This window comes from Scheffersomyces spartinae, assembly GCF_019049425.1.
Source record: "Scheffersomyces spartinae strain ARV_011 chromosome Unknown scaffold_5, whole genome shotgun sequence".
In the NCBI taxonomy this organism is placed as follows: domain Eukaryota; kingdom Fungi; phylum Ascomycota; class Pichiomycetes; order Serinales; family Debaryomycetaceae; genus Lizanozyma; species Lizanozyma spartinae.
This window is the reverse complement of record NW_025065052.1, coordinates 209,297-225,314: the sequence shown is the minus strand read 5'-3', so window position 1 is coordinate 225,314 and position 16,018 is coordinate 209,297. Positions and strand designations below refer to the sequence as shown.

Below are 16,018 nucleotides of genomic sequence, written 5' to 3'. Positions count from 1 at the left end.
GAAAAATATGCACAGCTATACTCAAGTGTACTCAAGTGTACTCAAGTAGACTCAAATAGACTTAATCACTGTCTCTGTAAGCATACCAAGGGGGGACCCTTTAGAAAATTTTTAGTCTCCAAATTTACTTGTGTCTCCACCAAAATATTCTCAACAAGCGAAAAAAATTTTAAAGTCAAGGTAGGCCCTGTAGAGTCCATAAAAGATCATTTGAACGCTGTGACCAGTAACATCAGTTGACAGTTGTGACATGTCTAATTCAATTAGTCAGGCGTTCAAGGCTTTACAGCTCAACAAGGCCGAGTCATCTTCAGAACATGAGAACATATTCGAAGTGTCGTATGAATATCTTTCCAAGATCAAGAACTATAACGATGTCAAGGCGTTCCAGAACTGTCTTGTGGCATTGATAAATTTAGATAAGTATAACAAAGCATATGAGTTGATCCAGAAGATCCCTGAAACATCTGTTGAAGCAGAGTTGGTGTTGGAGATAGCATATGTCCTTTATAAGGTTGGTAAATCTGATCAACTCTTGGACCTCGTCAATAAACACCAAGATGCGGTGAGCGATGGCTATTACCTGTTTGGGATCAAGAACATCTTAGCACAGAACTACTATAAAATCGGTAAGTATCAACAAAGTTTACAATTGGTTCAAGAATGTATACGTGAATCGGGTGTGGCTGATAACACGGACTTTGCAGTCAATGAAAGAGCAGTGATTTCCCAAATCAATTTCCAGCACTCTACAGTAGTTAGTAATGCTTCCACTGATTTAGATAGTCAGAATTACGATTTGTTATTCAACGAGTCGTTAATAGAGTTGTCTAAGAACAACAAACAGAAGGCTTTGGAATTGTTGAACAAGGCAGAACAATTATGTTTGGAACAAAATATGGGTGCTGATAAAGAAGACTTTTTAAGTGAATTGCTTCCTATAAGATTGAATATCAATTATATCAAACAAAGACAAGGAGATTTGGTAGGTGCCATTGAAGGCTTAAATGAAGAATACAGTAATATAGGTTCAATTAGTGATGATTTCTTGAAGTTGATTCTCAAGCTTAACTTGTACTCCTGTCAACAAGAACAGCAAGCTGGAGCTGGGAAAAAATTTCAAGAATCAAATCTTGTGTTCCGTGATTTACAATTACAACAAGTGTTGAATAAAATGAACCAAAAATTAACCAAATTCCAGTATCATGTTCTTATGAAGAACAACCTTTTGGCCAAATATTTAGATGGAACTTTGGGGTCCACCTTAACTTCGTCAAGTTTCATCAAAGCATATTTGGAAAGCTTCCCTGAAGATTTGACTGCCATGGTTTACGGACTTTTAAGTGAATTGAATATTACTGCAACTGATTTACAAGATAAATCCAAACGCTTTGAGCTCAAAAGGAAGCTTCAAGCTGCAGCGGCAACAGCAGCAGACACAAAGAAACAATTTGCTTTATATATTCTCAGTGATTATATCTACAAGAACTTAGACACTGATAGTCCCAGTGGCGCTTGGCCATCTAAGCAATTGAGTAAGATTATACAACATGGATTGGAAGATGGTGACAGTAATCAGCTAATCCCTTCAGTCGTTGGGTGTTACATGAGTTTAAAGGAAGGTGATTTAAATTACGAAGAAAAGGAAAAAATAGTGCAATCTTTGAAAGATAGAATTATAACAGCTAATTCACAAGAGTTAGCATCTGATCCCAATCTTTTAATGTTATACAAGGAATTAGGATTTCAACTTATTCAAGGAGTTCATGCCAGGGGAGAAGGTTCGTCCTCTACTACCATTGAATATGGGAAGCAAATTCTTGAAGCGTTGGCTAAAGCTATTCCTGGAGATAAGTTTATTTCAGCCTTTAATTCCAATGATGTTTCCCAGTTAATCGATGTTGACCAATTACAAGCCAATGAAACCATTGAAGAATTGGTAGAGGAAGGTATGCAAGGTTTCCAAAAGTATATCATCCAACGGAAGTCACCCATTCACAAGTTAAGATCAAGAAAGAGAAAGCCAAAGTTTTCAGCAAATAAGATCATCAAGTCACCAGAAGATTTAACTTTAGACCCCGAAAGATGGTTACCTATGAAGGTAAGATCTTACTACAAGCCCACCAAGAAAGACAGACTCAAAGCATCGCATCAAGGTGCAGTTGAGAGACAGTTAACTCCAGCACCTCTTGAGTCTACAACCACCAACACCAACACCAACACCAGTTCCAGTTCCAGTTCTAACAAGAACAAAAAGAAAAAGAAGAAGGGTAAGAAGTAGGAATGTGATGATAATGTCAAATAGAATAAGTAAGCAAGAAACCTGTAAGTATACGTCATTCTTTATCTCATCGGTGTAGTAGGTTACAACTTTCCCGAATAGGGAATTATATACGCGGCTAACAAAAACTGAGCCCTAATGGGCAATTGGAACCCCAGACACTGATAACAGTCAGCAGAAGCCACATGCTTACCAAAGACATTAATGGAGTATAAATGTTAAGATAAGGTTGGCAAAAATAATTTTTCTTCTATTTAAGCTTAACATTAGAGTAACAGTTTCAACAGTTTAACATTACTTTTAAAGCGTAACAGGTTTATATCAACATCGATAATAAAATGACTACTGGTGAAATCCCCAACGAGTTCCAAGGTTACGGCGTGTTGAAGAACGGTGATTGGTTCAAGACACAGTTGATCTCTTATCCTAGAAAGAACATCAACCCTAAAGATGTCGTGATCAAGAACATCTGTTGTGGTATTTGCGGGTCTGATCTCTTGACCTTGAAGCAGCAATGGGGTCCTATGCTCAGAGAAGACGGATGTGTAGTTGGACACGAGATCATTGGTCATGTCATTGCCACAGGAACAGAAGTTACTGAATTCAAAGTGGGCGACAGGGTAGGTGTCGGAGCTCATTGTACGTCTTGTGGAGGTTGTGCCAGATGTAAGTCTGATAACGAACAATATTGTCTTCAAGGTGTCGATACTTATAACGACGTAGACGGCTTGCACGATGATTACATCACTCAGGGGGGATACTCGTCTCATTTCATTGCCAATGAGAAGGAAGTGTTTGCCATTCCTGCTGAGCTCAGCAGTGAAGAGGCTGCACCCTTGATGTGTGCGGGTCTTACTGTGTTTTCACCTTTAGTCAGAGAAGTAGGCTACAATGCTACTGGCAAGACGATGGGGATCATTGGGATTGGAGGGTTAGGTCATTTGGCCGTTCAATTCGGTAAGGCCATTGGAGCCAACGTGGTTGCCTTCTCCAGATCTTCATCAAAGAAGAAACAGGCACTTGAAATGGGTGCGTCTACATTTGTTGCCACTGGTGAGGAAAAGGATTGGACCACAAACTTTAAAGATGGGTTTGATTTGATCTTGAATTGTGCCATTGGGATCGATGGTTTGAATCTTGATGATTACATCTCGGTGTTGAAAGTAGGAGCCAAGTTTGTATCTGTTGGGTTACCTGATGTTAAGGAGAAGTACTCTGTTTCTCCCTTTACATTCCTTCAACACGGTGCTGCCTTTGGGTCTTCTTTATTGGGGTCAAAGAAGGAAGCAAACTACATGTTGAAGTTGGCGGCCGAGAAGGGAGTTCGTCCATGGATTGAAAAGGTCCCGGTCAATGCCAAGAGCTGTAGTGAAGCGTTACAAAGATGTGATGCTGGTGATGTTAGATATAGATTTGTTCTCACTGATTTTGACAAGGCTTTTAGCCAATAGAAGTGTATGAATATGGACAGAATAAGATAGATTTATAATAAATAGTATTATATTTATGGGTATCAACTTTATGTACGGGTATCAACATTCTATTATCTTGAATGCATTCTTCTTTAATAATGTTTTCTTTGATTCATTCTTGCCCACTGAAGATGATCTTCTGTGTGCAGCTCTTTTTATCATCATCACATCATCATTATTTGATCTGACCAAATACTTTGATCTCTGGTCCCGAGGAGGAGTCAAGTAGCAGGGGAAGTCCAGCTTCTTATGTAAACTGTTGAAGTCGTTATTATGCGTTTGAGAGACGTACAAGTCTGTCAATTGGATTTGTCTCCTTGATTGAGGATAATGGATATACCCAGGGAATTTGGCAATGTTCAAGTCACTTAAAGGTGATCGAGTCATTGGGGTGGTGGTGGGGGGGGTATTGGTGGTAGCAGTAACGCTGTCAGCTATTAAACGCATTTTAGGCTGTAAAATATTCTCTTGGTCATTGTGATTAGATTTATTGGAAAGTGATGTTGTAGAGGTGGTGGAGACTCTTTTATAGGGTCTTTTGTCTTCAAAGATTTCAAAGGAGATGGGATGCTTTCTTGTGGGACTGGGAGAGTTTCTTACAGACACATTGGAATATTCTAATTTGACATCAACAAATGGATTATGGTTATTACTAGTGGATGGCTTTGGTCTCTTTGGTGAAGGCGTATTTCTATTAGAGTTATGTTTAGGAGATAACACTGGTCTCCCGTATCTTTCAGGAGAAGAGGGCATATTTAGTATAGTTTATTATGGTAAGTAATATAGTATGTCACACCACAGTTCAGTTCGATCCTAGGTCTTATATATATATAGATTCTTACCCTGGACACAACTTCAATCACGATTGTTTGGAACAAACAGTCAAACAAATCGTTCCGCAACGCGGCTTGGGAATTTTTACTTCTTAGTCGACCGACTGAAATATCGAACGAACTAATGAAATCTACGTATGCAAGTATAAATATATGTATGAATGTCTACAATTATGTGTATAAGATATAGGGATGTAGATATGAACGTACATATGCCTATTCCAGGTACTTTGACGAAGAGGGTAGTAGACGGAGTCGTTGTGCATCGTCGTTAAAGGCACTCCAATTTAACTGAATTCGGTTTCGTGGTAGAGCCATGCAGTCCAGGTCGACGGTACGAAGGGGATACTACGATTTATGGTGGTGTGCATAATTGATGATGCACCACAATGACGTACAAACGTTGTAACATAGCTATTATTATTATTATTATTATACAGACTGTTAACCTATGGTTTATACAAATTGGAGGCCACAAATGGTAATTTGGTTATGGTAGCATCTCTTAACTTGTTTCTAACCTCGAGTTTAACTAGTTCTCCAATCTTGGCTTTCTTATTAATATATGCTTGTGCAACATTGCCTCCAAGAGTAGGAGATGGTGATCCAGAAGTAACGTACCCGATTTCTTCACCATCCACATTGAAGATCTTATTATGATCTCTTGGGGCTGGGCCCTTAGAAGCAAGCCCAATTCTTCTGGTTTTGAGCAAAGTTTTATCCTTTAACTGAGATAAAATGGTGGAGGCACCATTGAATGTAGCCGTTTCAGGTGTTCTTCTTGATTTGGGGATTAGCCATGATAATGATGCTTGCACTGGGGTGATATCTTCTGCGAGTTCATGTCCATAGAGACACATTCCAGCTTCTAATCTTAAGGAATCTCTAGCAGCCAACCCAATTGGTTTGACTAAATCTGGGTTTTCTTCAATCAAGGAATCGAAAAACAGAATAGAAGCCTTTGTTTCAACTTCTGAAGATGATGGAATAGATAATTCAAATCCATCTTCACCAGTATAACCTGATCTGGCTAAATGAATAGGAGAATCTCCAAATGGTGATAATTTTAAGTACTTAGCTTGTCCAAAATATATCTTGGATAAATCTTCATTAGTGAACTTTTGTAACAATTCAGCAGCTTTAGGACCTTGGATTGCTAATAAAGTACTTTCAAAAGTAGAATGGGAAACATCACCAAAATTGGCTGCTTCCTTCTTGATGAATTCAACATCTTTGTCTCTACATCCCGCATTGGTCACTATGTAGTATTCATAGTCCCCATGTTTGGTGATAATACAATCGTCAATAACACCACCTTGTTCATTGAGCAAAACGGATAAGCTGAAAGATCCAATTGGTAAACTATTCAAATCAATGGGGGTGATCTTTTGAAGAAACTCAACAGAATCCTTACCGCTAACGTTATGTTGTAACATGTGGCTAACATCGAAAAGCCCAACTTTAGATCTAACCCAATTATGTGAGTCTATGTGACTTTGATCCTTATATAAAACAGGCATATCAAACCCAGCATAAGGAACCATTTTCCCCCCTAAACGAACATGAGATTCATATAAGGGAGTACGGGCCAATTTAACGGCAGTGGAATACAATCTTTGGGCTGCTCTGCTACTCATAATGTTGTTAATGAAACTATTAGTTATATATTGTTACCACCTTTCCAGGGGTTTATATAGTTGTTGTGTTTCCGAGTTAAAAAGATGACTCGGGATACCCCATACTTTGTCCCGAGTCGATGGACCCCGGAAGAGTCAATGAAAATTTTGTACTACACACTACACTATACAAAATTATAGTACCATTCCCAGGTCAAGCCAACTTAGGTGACGTTTCAAATACATATACCATGAACCCGAGTAAACCATACATCAATGTACTCAATATGCAATATATAGATAACTCTTTCATGGCATCTCTGTACTTCACATGCCCCTGAGCATCTGTAACTGACTTCGGTTTTCGCAGTTTAAAGTGAGAATAAGATGAAAAGTTGTTAGGCACAACATCAGCATCGCCATCCTCATTGTCATCATCATTTCCAAGGGTATACAAACCATAAACAAGAGCCACAAAGAGAAAGATCCATATTATTGGGAAAATAAACCCTATAAAATACATTTTAATAATCTGTGTTTTATATTTACCAAAGAATGAACATCTACTGCATGTGCACCTCTCAATGTAGTTAGTACTTGGCTCCAATTCCAATTCATAAGCAGTAGTCAAGTCCATGATTAATAACTAGTCATAAAGATGATGATGACATTAACGTACCATATTAAAGGTATTCTATATTCTTTTTATACTAACAATTGATGGCTGCAATCATTTCGCAGCCGATGTTCCAGGACATTATACGATTTCCTAATTAGGCATGGTCCATGAATAATCCTACTGACCAGAGTGAAACAAATTGTACACAAGCAACTGTTAACAAAAGGTGGAATAAATCAACAGATATATGACTAAGTTTCCTCTATATATCTCAATTGAATATATATTCTAATTCAATTTCTTCCATCATCATATTCAATGGTATACATCCTTTCTCCATTGCAGCGCTACCATACGATCTTACACTACCTATACGATTTAGAGACAATTAGTTAGTAAAGACTACTAGTTAAGATCTACTTGCCTCCACAACAAGTGGCCTACATCCTCCTCACTATGTGGATAAAATGTCGACTCTTGATATTTCTAAGATAGCCATAGCACTAGGATCGACCAAGATCAAAGACCGCAGCGATGCGTTGAGTTTACTCGAAGAATTGACCAATTCCCAAACCACTATAAATTCCAAATCATTTAAGATCATAGGATCAGCTATATTTGATTCCATAGAGAGAGAATTGGAGGCCATAAACAAAACCACCCGGCAGAAATCGGGTCCTGCTATTACCCGATTGGAGAGAATGACTGTTGTTGTTCGAGGGCTTGTGGAGAAGTCGTTGTTGTCTGAGAATAGAGTTGTCAGGCTAAACTATGGTAATTACCTTGACGTGATTTTAGGATTTATCAAGCACTTTAAATTAGGAGTGGAATCGGGGTTAAATTTAACCATGGAATCTTTTACCCGAATAATTAATTCAATTGTGTCACAAGATGGATTTGTATGTCATATAAGTTACTCTGAATGGTATCAGATATTCAGTTTTATCACCAATGGGATCAATAATGGTATTACGTTGATACAATATGATCAATTCAATAATAGAATTGTTAGTCAGCTATTATTATCACTTTGCAATCTTTTAAATTGCTCCAAGAACATCCCCCTCAATCATTTGCACATTTACACTAATGATAACTACAAACTGTTACTGAAAATATTAAAGAAATCAGCAGAATTGCCTCAATTAAGTCCCAACACCGCAATAACACTTATAAAAATCATAAACAAGTTGATTATAGGCTTTTGCACCGAAGATATCATGTTTGTACATTGCTTGATCTTCATTGGGATCAATTTGGTCTTACGATTCGTCCGTACTAATTTGGACGGTTTGAAGACTCAAATGGGTATTTTTTTGAACTTGGAGCAAATGCATTGCTTTTTAGATCCAACAAGCTTCAAACAGGAACCATATCAAGAGAATGATAATTTTAATTCTTTCACTATTGAATTGGATAAAATAACCTACAAGCTTAAGCTTTTAGTACTGGATTTGCTTTCAGTATTGGAGGAAACTTCATTCACGTTTAAATCCAGCAGTCTTCTTTTGAAATATCCAACACAAATTTCCGCCAGACCAAGCCAGGGCATTCTTCCATCGGTATATCTTAGTACAGGAGGTCTGTTGAATACATTCTTACTTATTAGTGGTGTTGCCAAATTGGTTAATTCCTTCTACCTGCTTAAAATGCTGCATAATTCCATTCTTTATGATGAAGAAGAGTCGTTGTCTTCATCATCATTATCGTTATTGACTTCCAATAAGAGAAGGAAAGTCAGCTCAATTATATCATCATTTCATGCGGCAAGTTCAAGCATACAATTTTTCAAAACATTGATTTCAAATAAGAATGAGCCCAAGTCCATACTATTGGGGCTACAATTGATCCTTATACAATCTGATTTGGGTATGATCAAATATGATGTCAGTGATTCAGGCTCTCCTTCAAACGAATTGATGAAAACATCTTCTGGGAAGAATGATGATGATGAAATCTCTGGGTATGATTTTTCCATTCTTTTATCTGATAGTTTTACAAAGAAATCTCTTTTAGTTGTATTATTGGAACTTATAGAAATACTGGAATATAGAGAATGGAGCTTTCTTTGTTGCAGATCAATACTATTCTGGATTCCAAAGATTACCACCAACACTTTCACTAAGAAAACAGTTTCCACCTTTTGTGACCAGCTTATTTCCAAGTCTATGGCTTATGTTAACGTGTTGGACGTGGCAGCAGATTCCATTTACATTTGTACGAAGCTCTGTGATAATTATTTGAACCAGCAGCATGATTTATCTCCAGATTTAATCAAGTTACTACAAAATATCGACTCCAAGGGCCCAAGAAACCTCTGCACATCTTCGTACCACTTTTGGTACGGCTGCAATATGCTTTTGCTGAAAGGTTCACCCACTTTTAATGTCTTTTCATTAACAGAATCGGCACAAGAATGGTTAATTTCCAGAATGCAACACAGTCAAACCGGGGAATACATTTATTGTCAAGAGTTTGCCTTATTTATAGAATGGCTTATTGGTTTTGAAGTATCAATTCCCTTGAGAATGCTACCACTGAATCCAAATCACGTGGGTATTGGGTTAGAGTGTTTTAATGATAAGTACATGGAACTCTTTCTGTTCATTTCAAAAGCCGAAACTGCAGAGAAAACATATCACGTCAACTTCCCTGATTATTGGCACGAATCAATGTCTATTTCCAGTTCAAATGATCCAAGCAACTTTCTCCTTCGCTTGTTGCATGTTCCCAGAATATCGCTCCAAGATCCAGTTTCGTTACTACGATGGTCGTTTGTGTTGTCCCAAATTGCTACTTGCCTTGGAAACAAAAAAATTAATGAATATGTTGTTGAAACAATTGAAAGTTATACCTTATCTTTAGTCCATGAGGCACACTTACTAAGCATGACTTCAGACCAGTTATTGACATATGCTGATTCCTTCTGTTTCAAAGAATTGAGCGATGTCAACCATAATTACCTAAAGCACTACGTTCCGGACTTTGATAGCATCTTGCCTGCGACAACAGACTCTCAGTCTAAAAATTCATTAGACTTGGCTGTATTTTCGGCTCTTGATAGTGCATTTGATAGCGTTGGACAACTGCAGAGTCCTCCGGCACTGGAGTTATCATCATCAGCGTCATCATCGTCAGATGCTTTAACTGAAGGCCAATTGGCCATTTATCCTCTGGAAACTTTGAAGAAGTTGAAGTTGGTGTGTTCCTTAGTGGGATTGAAAGTTTGGGAGTCTAATAGAATTCTAGACTATATCAAGCCTCTAAAGGGTATAACTTTTGCCAGTTGTGTGCTCTATTTTTTAACCGAACTCGATAAGGGCATTCTTCTGTCTTACGGGGCTCTAGATTTACCATTCCTAACCACTTTAATCCAAGGAATTGGAACCAAACTATTGGCTACTAAGTTTGATAGGTTTGAAGTAACTCAAGTTTTGGTTTGCAGATTTTCGTGTATGATTATGGAGATTATTGATGATTATTCACATGCCAACCAGGAACAGTTTAACAAGTTTAAGCTGAATAGTGAGGATATTACTGAATGGTTAGTATCAAGCTTTAATAAGGGTCATTTTGGAACAGAATCAGCCTTGCGAGAGTATTTTATGTTCTCTGTAAATCATTCCAAATATAATGAAGCCGAACAGTTTATTGGATCTTTCTGCAAAGATCTTGAATCGACTACAAACAACTTAAAGGCCTCAATCAAAGATTCGTTTGTCATATTGTTGAATCATTCCAAATACCCAATGACATACTACAGGGATATCTACAGTCAAATTGGCAATTTTCTGAACTCAATGGAGCAAGCCATATCTTCGTGTTTGATACTAAGTTGGCTAGGAGTTCATGTTAATAGCATTTCTTGTCCCTCACTATTTAATTTGCTAGAGGGGACCAAGAATCTTTGCTTACAACCTTACATTATGGCGCAGTTGAAGAATTACGTTGATTATTACGAAGTTAGTTCAGCTAAAGACCTTTTCAGTCTACAGAAACGGGAGCTATTAACTTATTGGTGCCATTTCAACGACATCCATCTGTTCCCCTTTGGACTATTGGGATTTACATCTATGAATGAGTTCTTATCTACTAATTCCACAGAACTTGTGGCTATAGATGTTTCCACAATCAAGAAGAAGAAAGGGGATGATGAAGCTACTATTAGTATCATTGAGGATCTTGTGGCCATAAAACAATCATCAGAATACAGCATTATTGTTGATAGTATCCCATTAATTATACCTTTTGCATACACCAGAAATGGAATAAGGAATAAAGTATTTGATTATTTAAAGCAGAAGTTGGGTCCAAACTCCAAGAAAGAAATATCAGCAAAGATTACGTTGATAATCTACCAGATTCTTCAATATACAAACATTTCAAAGGAACCATTGACTATAGAAACGGAAGGTGGTAAATCTCAATGTGATTTGAGTTCGAATAATCATATCGTTCTAGAAGATATAAGCTCGCTTTCAATTACCTTAGCTACATCATTAGATCTTATGTCTACATTGATATCAAGGTTTTCTAATGATAATAATAGCAAAACCGAGTATTGGAATTCCCTGGCAGTGGTTCATTTTTTACTAAAAAGAATTACCTGTACACTCCACAAGTCCTTCTCATTGAATGTGAAAGTAGCATTGATCAGAAGAATAAAGCTTGTGCTCTTACTTTCCCATAAATGCAACTTACATTTCAAAACACTTAGAGTGGTGATAAATGAACTTATGCCCTTGATAAGCCATAAGGAATTAGTTGAAGATGTCTTTAAGATTTTAAACTACTTGACAAGGACAAATGTGTTTTCACTGGACCACGACAGGGCACTTGTTTTAGCGATTCAAATTATAGAGGGCTTACTAAAGAACAATAATCTCAACACCAAGGAATATGCTACACTTTTGTTGAATATTGAAACTAATTTGAGCACTTCAAGCCATCATGAACTTATCCACAAGATACTAGAGATTTGTGTTAACCATCTTAAGTTCAAAGAAACCAAATTGCACCCTTCATTGGTGGAGGAGTTCATTGCTAAAGAAATAATGCTTTTTGGTGATGTCAAGATTCAAAAGCTATTGATCCGATTAATTTCTGCTATTTTTGTTGTGGTCAAAAAGGCAGAACTTGACATAGGAATAGGCAAAGAAACAAACCCAGAAGTAGCACGTTTCTTATTAAACTTTGACGAGCAATCGGTTGGTTTATTATCTGATAAGTTTGCCTACTGGAGATCCCAATATCTAGCAAACCACTATTTGAATGGGAATAAAACAGAGAAGCTCATTGTCAAGCGGGAATTTGAAACTGAATTATCCGTCCCCAAGTTTACAGACTACTGTTCAACCTTGAATCCTATTGTTAAGAAGATCTTAGCAATACTGGATAATTTAGCTCGGCCCTCTGACTCAATATGCTCAGAATCTATTCTCTCGGTTCTTGTATGGAAGATCGAACACAACAAGAAGGATTTACGGAAGTGTATTACCGTTGACCTCTTGAATGAAGATTTCATCTTACCCTTGGACTTCCACTCTTGCATGCTAATTAATTCTGAAGAGCAAGATTTGGAGTATTCTATTGATGAGTTTGTTGAGCAGATGCACAATTCCAATTACTTACAAGCTATGGAACCAAGCTCTCTTGCTAAGCAACTATGCCTTTTCATTCTTGAGAAGATTTCTACTGTGACTACCATTGGACCACTTATATCAATTGGTGTGATAAGAGTATCTGAGTTCGGGTTGAGTATCTTCCCCTTCTTATTGCTCTTTTGTATCAAAGCCTTTGGTTATGACGCTGTGAAGGATGTGATGCAGTTTTTTGAAACATATATGGGTTTAAATTCGGGTTCGGGCTCATCACTTATTAAAAAAATGATTTCTGATACAATCATCATGATAAGATATGGAGCTAAGCTTGAGTATCCTCCGTTTGTTGAGATCTACAATAAAGTTAACTTGATACTGGCTATTAGCAATTGCATTGAGACGAAATCCTTTAGAATGGCTTTGATTTTATTGGAAGATGCTTATATAAAAGGTACAGAGATCCCACAAGAGGTTACGCTTGTCATTTACGAGTCCATTGATAATGAAGATATGATTTATGGGTCTTATGAGACCTTGAATAACACAGAGTCTTTACTAAGGTTAATTAATTTAGGTAACCAAAGTTCCTCCACCAAATCGCTTTATGCCAGCGCGCGATACGACGCTTCATTGTATTCTGGTGGGTCAGGGTTGGGATCTGCTGCTTATTCCGATAATTTGGTGAAGACATTGCTATCCAATGGAGCCATGGGGATATCAAGAGCCTTATCAAAATGGGAACCTGGGGTTTCTAGTTCCTTTGAATGGGGCTGGAAACTAAACCGTTGGGAACAGCCTACTACAGCTACCAGTATTCATTCTGAACCAAGATATGACGAATTGATGTACTCCTTGCTCCAACAAGTGTCTGTCGACCACAATGAGGGTCTTAGGTTCATTGAGTCCTTTTCATTACCTTCAACAAAGTGCAGCAGCACAAAACTGAGCTTAAAGGAGATCAGTGATAAGAATGAACTATATCTCCGAAGCTTGGCAGCGATAATGAGTGTGAAAGATATCTTGTGCGTTGAAGATAAAGAAGATGTCTATAAAAGGATCAACCAATTCTCTAGAACAACGTCTTGGTTTCTAGAAGACGAATTTCTGCGTTCTGAAGACATTCTAATAGCCAGAAGGAATGCTCTCCAATTGTTACTGAATAAACAATCGACATTACACTGTGATACTTTTAAATTGGGTGCTTTGACTGAGGTCATTCGATATGGGAACATTGCCAGAAGAAATAGCAGTTCTGACCTTCAGAAAACTATCAACTCCACTATGTTGCTTTTGGAGTTTCTGAATGGACCTGGATCTCCAGTGCCCGGAGTTAATGCTGTGGTGAAGTTTAACACTGCCTTGAGTCTTTGGAAACAAGGAATGTCCGTTGAGGCAGTTAACATCTTGAAGAGTTTACTATTGGAGCTGAATAACAATGGGGTTCTTCTCAGTTTCCCCATTGAGTCCATGTGCCTTTCAAAGGCATTAATCAATGCCACATTGGCCGAATGGCTGGCTATTTCAAGACAAGAATTACCTGCAACAATCATGTCTGATTACATCGAACCGACTCTTGAAGAGCTCGAGTTTAATGGGATTAATGTCCATCACCACTTGGTGACTGTATACCGCAAGTTTGCTCATTTCTGTCACAGTCAATATAACTCTGGCCTGTTACAGGACAAGATTTCCCTACTATACAAACGGTTGGAAGAAAGGAAGAAGGAGATTGACGAACTAAAGGACCATTATGGGAAAACTCTGGTAGGTTCCGAGGAGAAAAGACTGGCCCAAAAATACTATGCACGGTTGAAACAAGAATATCAAGTTGAACACGAAGAATTAAAAAAACTTCGAAGATTAAAGGAAACATTTGCCATTATGGCTACTCCATTATATTTGAAAAGTGTTCATGTGAGTAGTAGTTCAGATAGTCAAAGGAGTGTTAGAGATGATTTTGATAAGTTCTTTTCATTATGGTTTGAAGATAAAAATCGATCTTCTGACAATCTGATCAACAAATTAGCCAGTGAAATCCCGTCCAAGTACTTTTGTGATTGGGCAAGTCAATTGGTTTCAAGATTGGAAGGCATGGATTCCAATGATGAGTTTCAAGATCTTTTACATAAGATTATCATGAATGTATCTCGTGATCTGCCCTACCATATGCTTTATCCTTTAATGTCATTGAGAATCTCAGGACTTTATGAAGGAGATTTATCCTTGAACCGCAAGGCAGTTGCAGCCAATAAGATCTGGCGAACTCTTGTTCAACGGGAATCGGAAGAGTACATTTCTTTAATGAACTATGTTGATTTATTTTGCAATGAATCGGTAAAATTGGCCGAGTTCAAAGGTTCTAAAGGCCGTTCAATAAACTTGGATAAACTAGACGCAAGTATAGGAGATTATTGGCTTCATCAATTACCTTATATTTGTCCTCCAACATTAATTGGAGAATCTTATGGTAGTGTTGACAATGTTCCTAAGATGGTTCTGATCAAACCTAGAGTTATAGTGGCTGCAAGTGGTCTAAGCTTACCTAAAGTTGCAACCTTTGTTCTCTCCGACGGAACGGAACACAAGATGTTATTTAAACATGGATCGGATGATTTACGACAAGATTCCATTATGGAGCAAGTTTTTTCCAAAGTAAACCTGTTTCTCATTGCCAATAAGGAGACCAGGAAACGTAACTTGCGTATAAGAACTTACAATGCCATCCCACTTGGACCCAAATCAGGTATCATTGAGTTTGTCAATAACACCGCTGCTTTGATTGATATTCTTAAACCGTTGCATGATGCTTATGACTCTTACAAGATGGATAAATGCCGAACCTTAATGAGGGATGTTCAAGCTAGAGATAAGGCAGAAAGAGTGTTAACTTATCAACGGATAACTGAGAAATGTACCCCCAAATTGCATTATTTCTTCATGAGCGAGTTTGGTACTCCAGATTCTTGGTTCGAATGTATTCTTAATTATATCCATGGAGTTGCTACGACCTCCTTTGTGGGGTACATGGTTGGACTTGGAGATCGTCATTGCAATAACATTCTCATTGATAAGTTGTCTGGAGAACCAGTACACATTGACTTGGGTGTAGCCTTTGACCTGGGGAAACTGTTAACGGTACCAGAGACTGTACCATTTCGTTTAACGAGGGATATGGTAGCAGGTTTAGGAATCAATGGGACCAAAGGAGCATTCACTCAATCAAGTGAGCATGTATTCCGAGTACTTCTTGATAACAAAGATCACATTATGACGATCTTAGACGTTTTGAAATGGGATCCGTTGTATTCTTGGTCATTGTCCCCATTAAAAAGGAAGAAGTTACAAGATACTAATACCACCAATGATCGTCTAAAGAGAGGTGTGCAAGTCGATGAATATGAGGCTCAAAGAGCTATTAATACGGTGGCTGATAAGCTAACTGGCGGTGGATTGAGTGTAGAAGCAACAGTAAGACAGTTGATTCAAGATGCTACTAATCCAGACAATTTGGCCCTTATATATTGGGGCTGGTCTCCATTTTATTGAGGCCTCCATATAGGTCGTAATGGTCACGCGACTTGCTCAATTCCGACTTGT

The 16,018-nt window shown here is 37.9% G+C and overlaps 5 protein-coding genes across 5 annotated transcripts; 3 read left to right on the top strand and 2 right to left on the bottom strand.

Annotated features, from left to right (window-relative positions):
- Window positions 1-250: 250 nt before the first annotated feature.
- Window positions 251-2,281, top strand: SRP72 (signal recognition particle subunit; the record flags this gene model as incomplete). The annotated part of the gene is made up of 1 exon (XM_043194727.1): window positions 251-2,281. The coding sequence occupies one exon, from the start codon at window positions 251-253 to the stop codon at window positions 2,279-2,281; it is 2,031 nt and encodes a 676-aa protein (XP_043050478.1).
- A 338-nt stretch (window positions 2,282-2,619) lies between these two features.
- Window positions 2,620-3,732, top strand: KQ657_004038 (NADP-dependent alcohol dehydrogenase; the record flags this gene model as incomplete). Its single annotated transcript, XM_043194726.1, has 1 exon — window positions 2,620-3,732. The coding sequence occupies one exon, from the start codon at window positions 2,620-2,622 to the stop codon at window positions 3,730-3,732; it is 1,113 nt and encodes a 370-aa protein (XP_043050477.1).
- Window positions 3,733-3,813: 81 nt separating this feature from the next.
- Window positions 3,814-4,506, bottom strand: KQ657_004037 (uncharacterized protein; the record flags this gene model as incomplete). The annotated part of the gene is made up of 1 exon (XM_043194725.1): window positions 3,814-4,506. One exon carries the CDS (start codon window positions 4,504-4,506, stop codon window positions 3,814-3,816), a length of 693 nt encoding a protein of 230 aa, XP_043050476.1.
- Window positions 4,507-5,035: 529 nt separating this feature from the next.
- Window positions 5,036-6,223, bottom strand: GCV1 (glycine decarboxylase subunit T; the record flags this gene model as incomplete). The annotated part of the gene is made up of 1 exon (XM_043194724.1): window positions 5,036-6,223. The coding sequence occupies one exon, from the start codon at window positions 6,221-6,223 to the stop codon at window positions 5,036-5,038; it is 1,188 nt and encodes a 395-aa protein (XP_043050475.1).
- A 1,065-nt stretch (window positions 6,224-7,288) lies between these two features.
- On the top strand, window positions 7,289-15,967 carry TEL1 (DNA-binding protein kinase; the record flags this gene model as incomplete). The annotated part of the gene is made up of 1 exon (XM_043194723.1): window positions 7,289-15,967. One exon carries the CDS (start codon window positions 7,289-7,291, stop codon window positions 15,965-15,967), a length of 8,679 nt encoding a protein of 2,892 aa, XP_043050474.1.
- Between the last annotated feature and the right edge of the window lie 51 nt (window positions 15,968-16,018).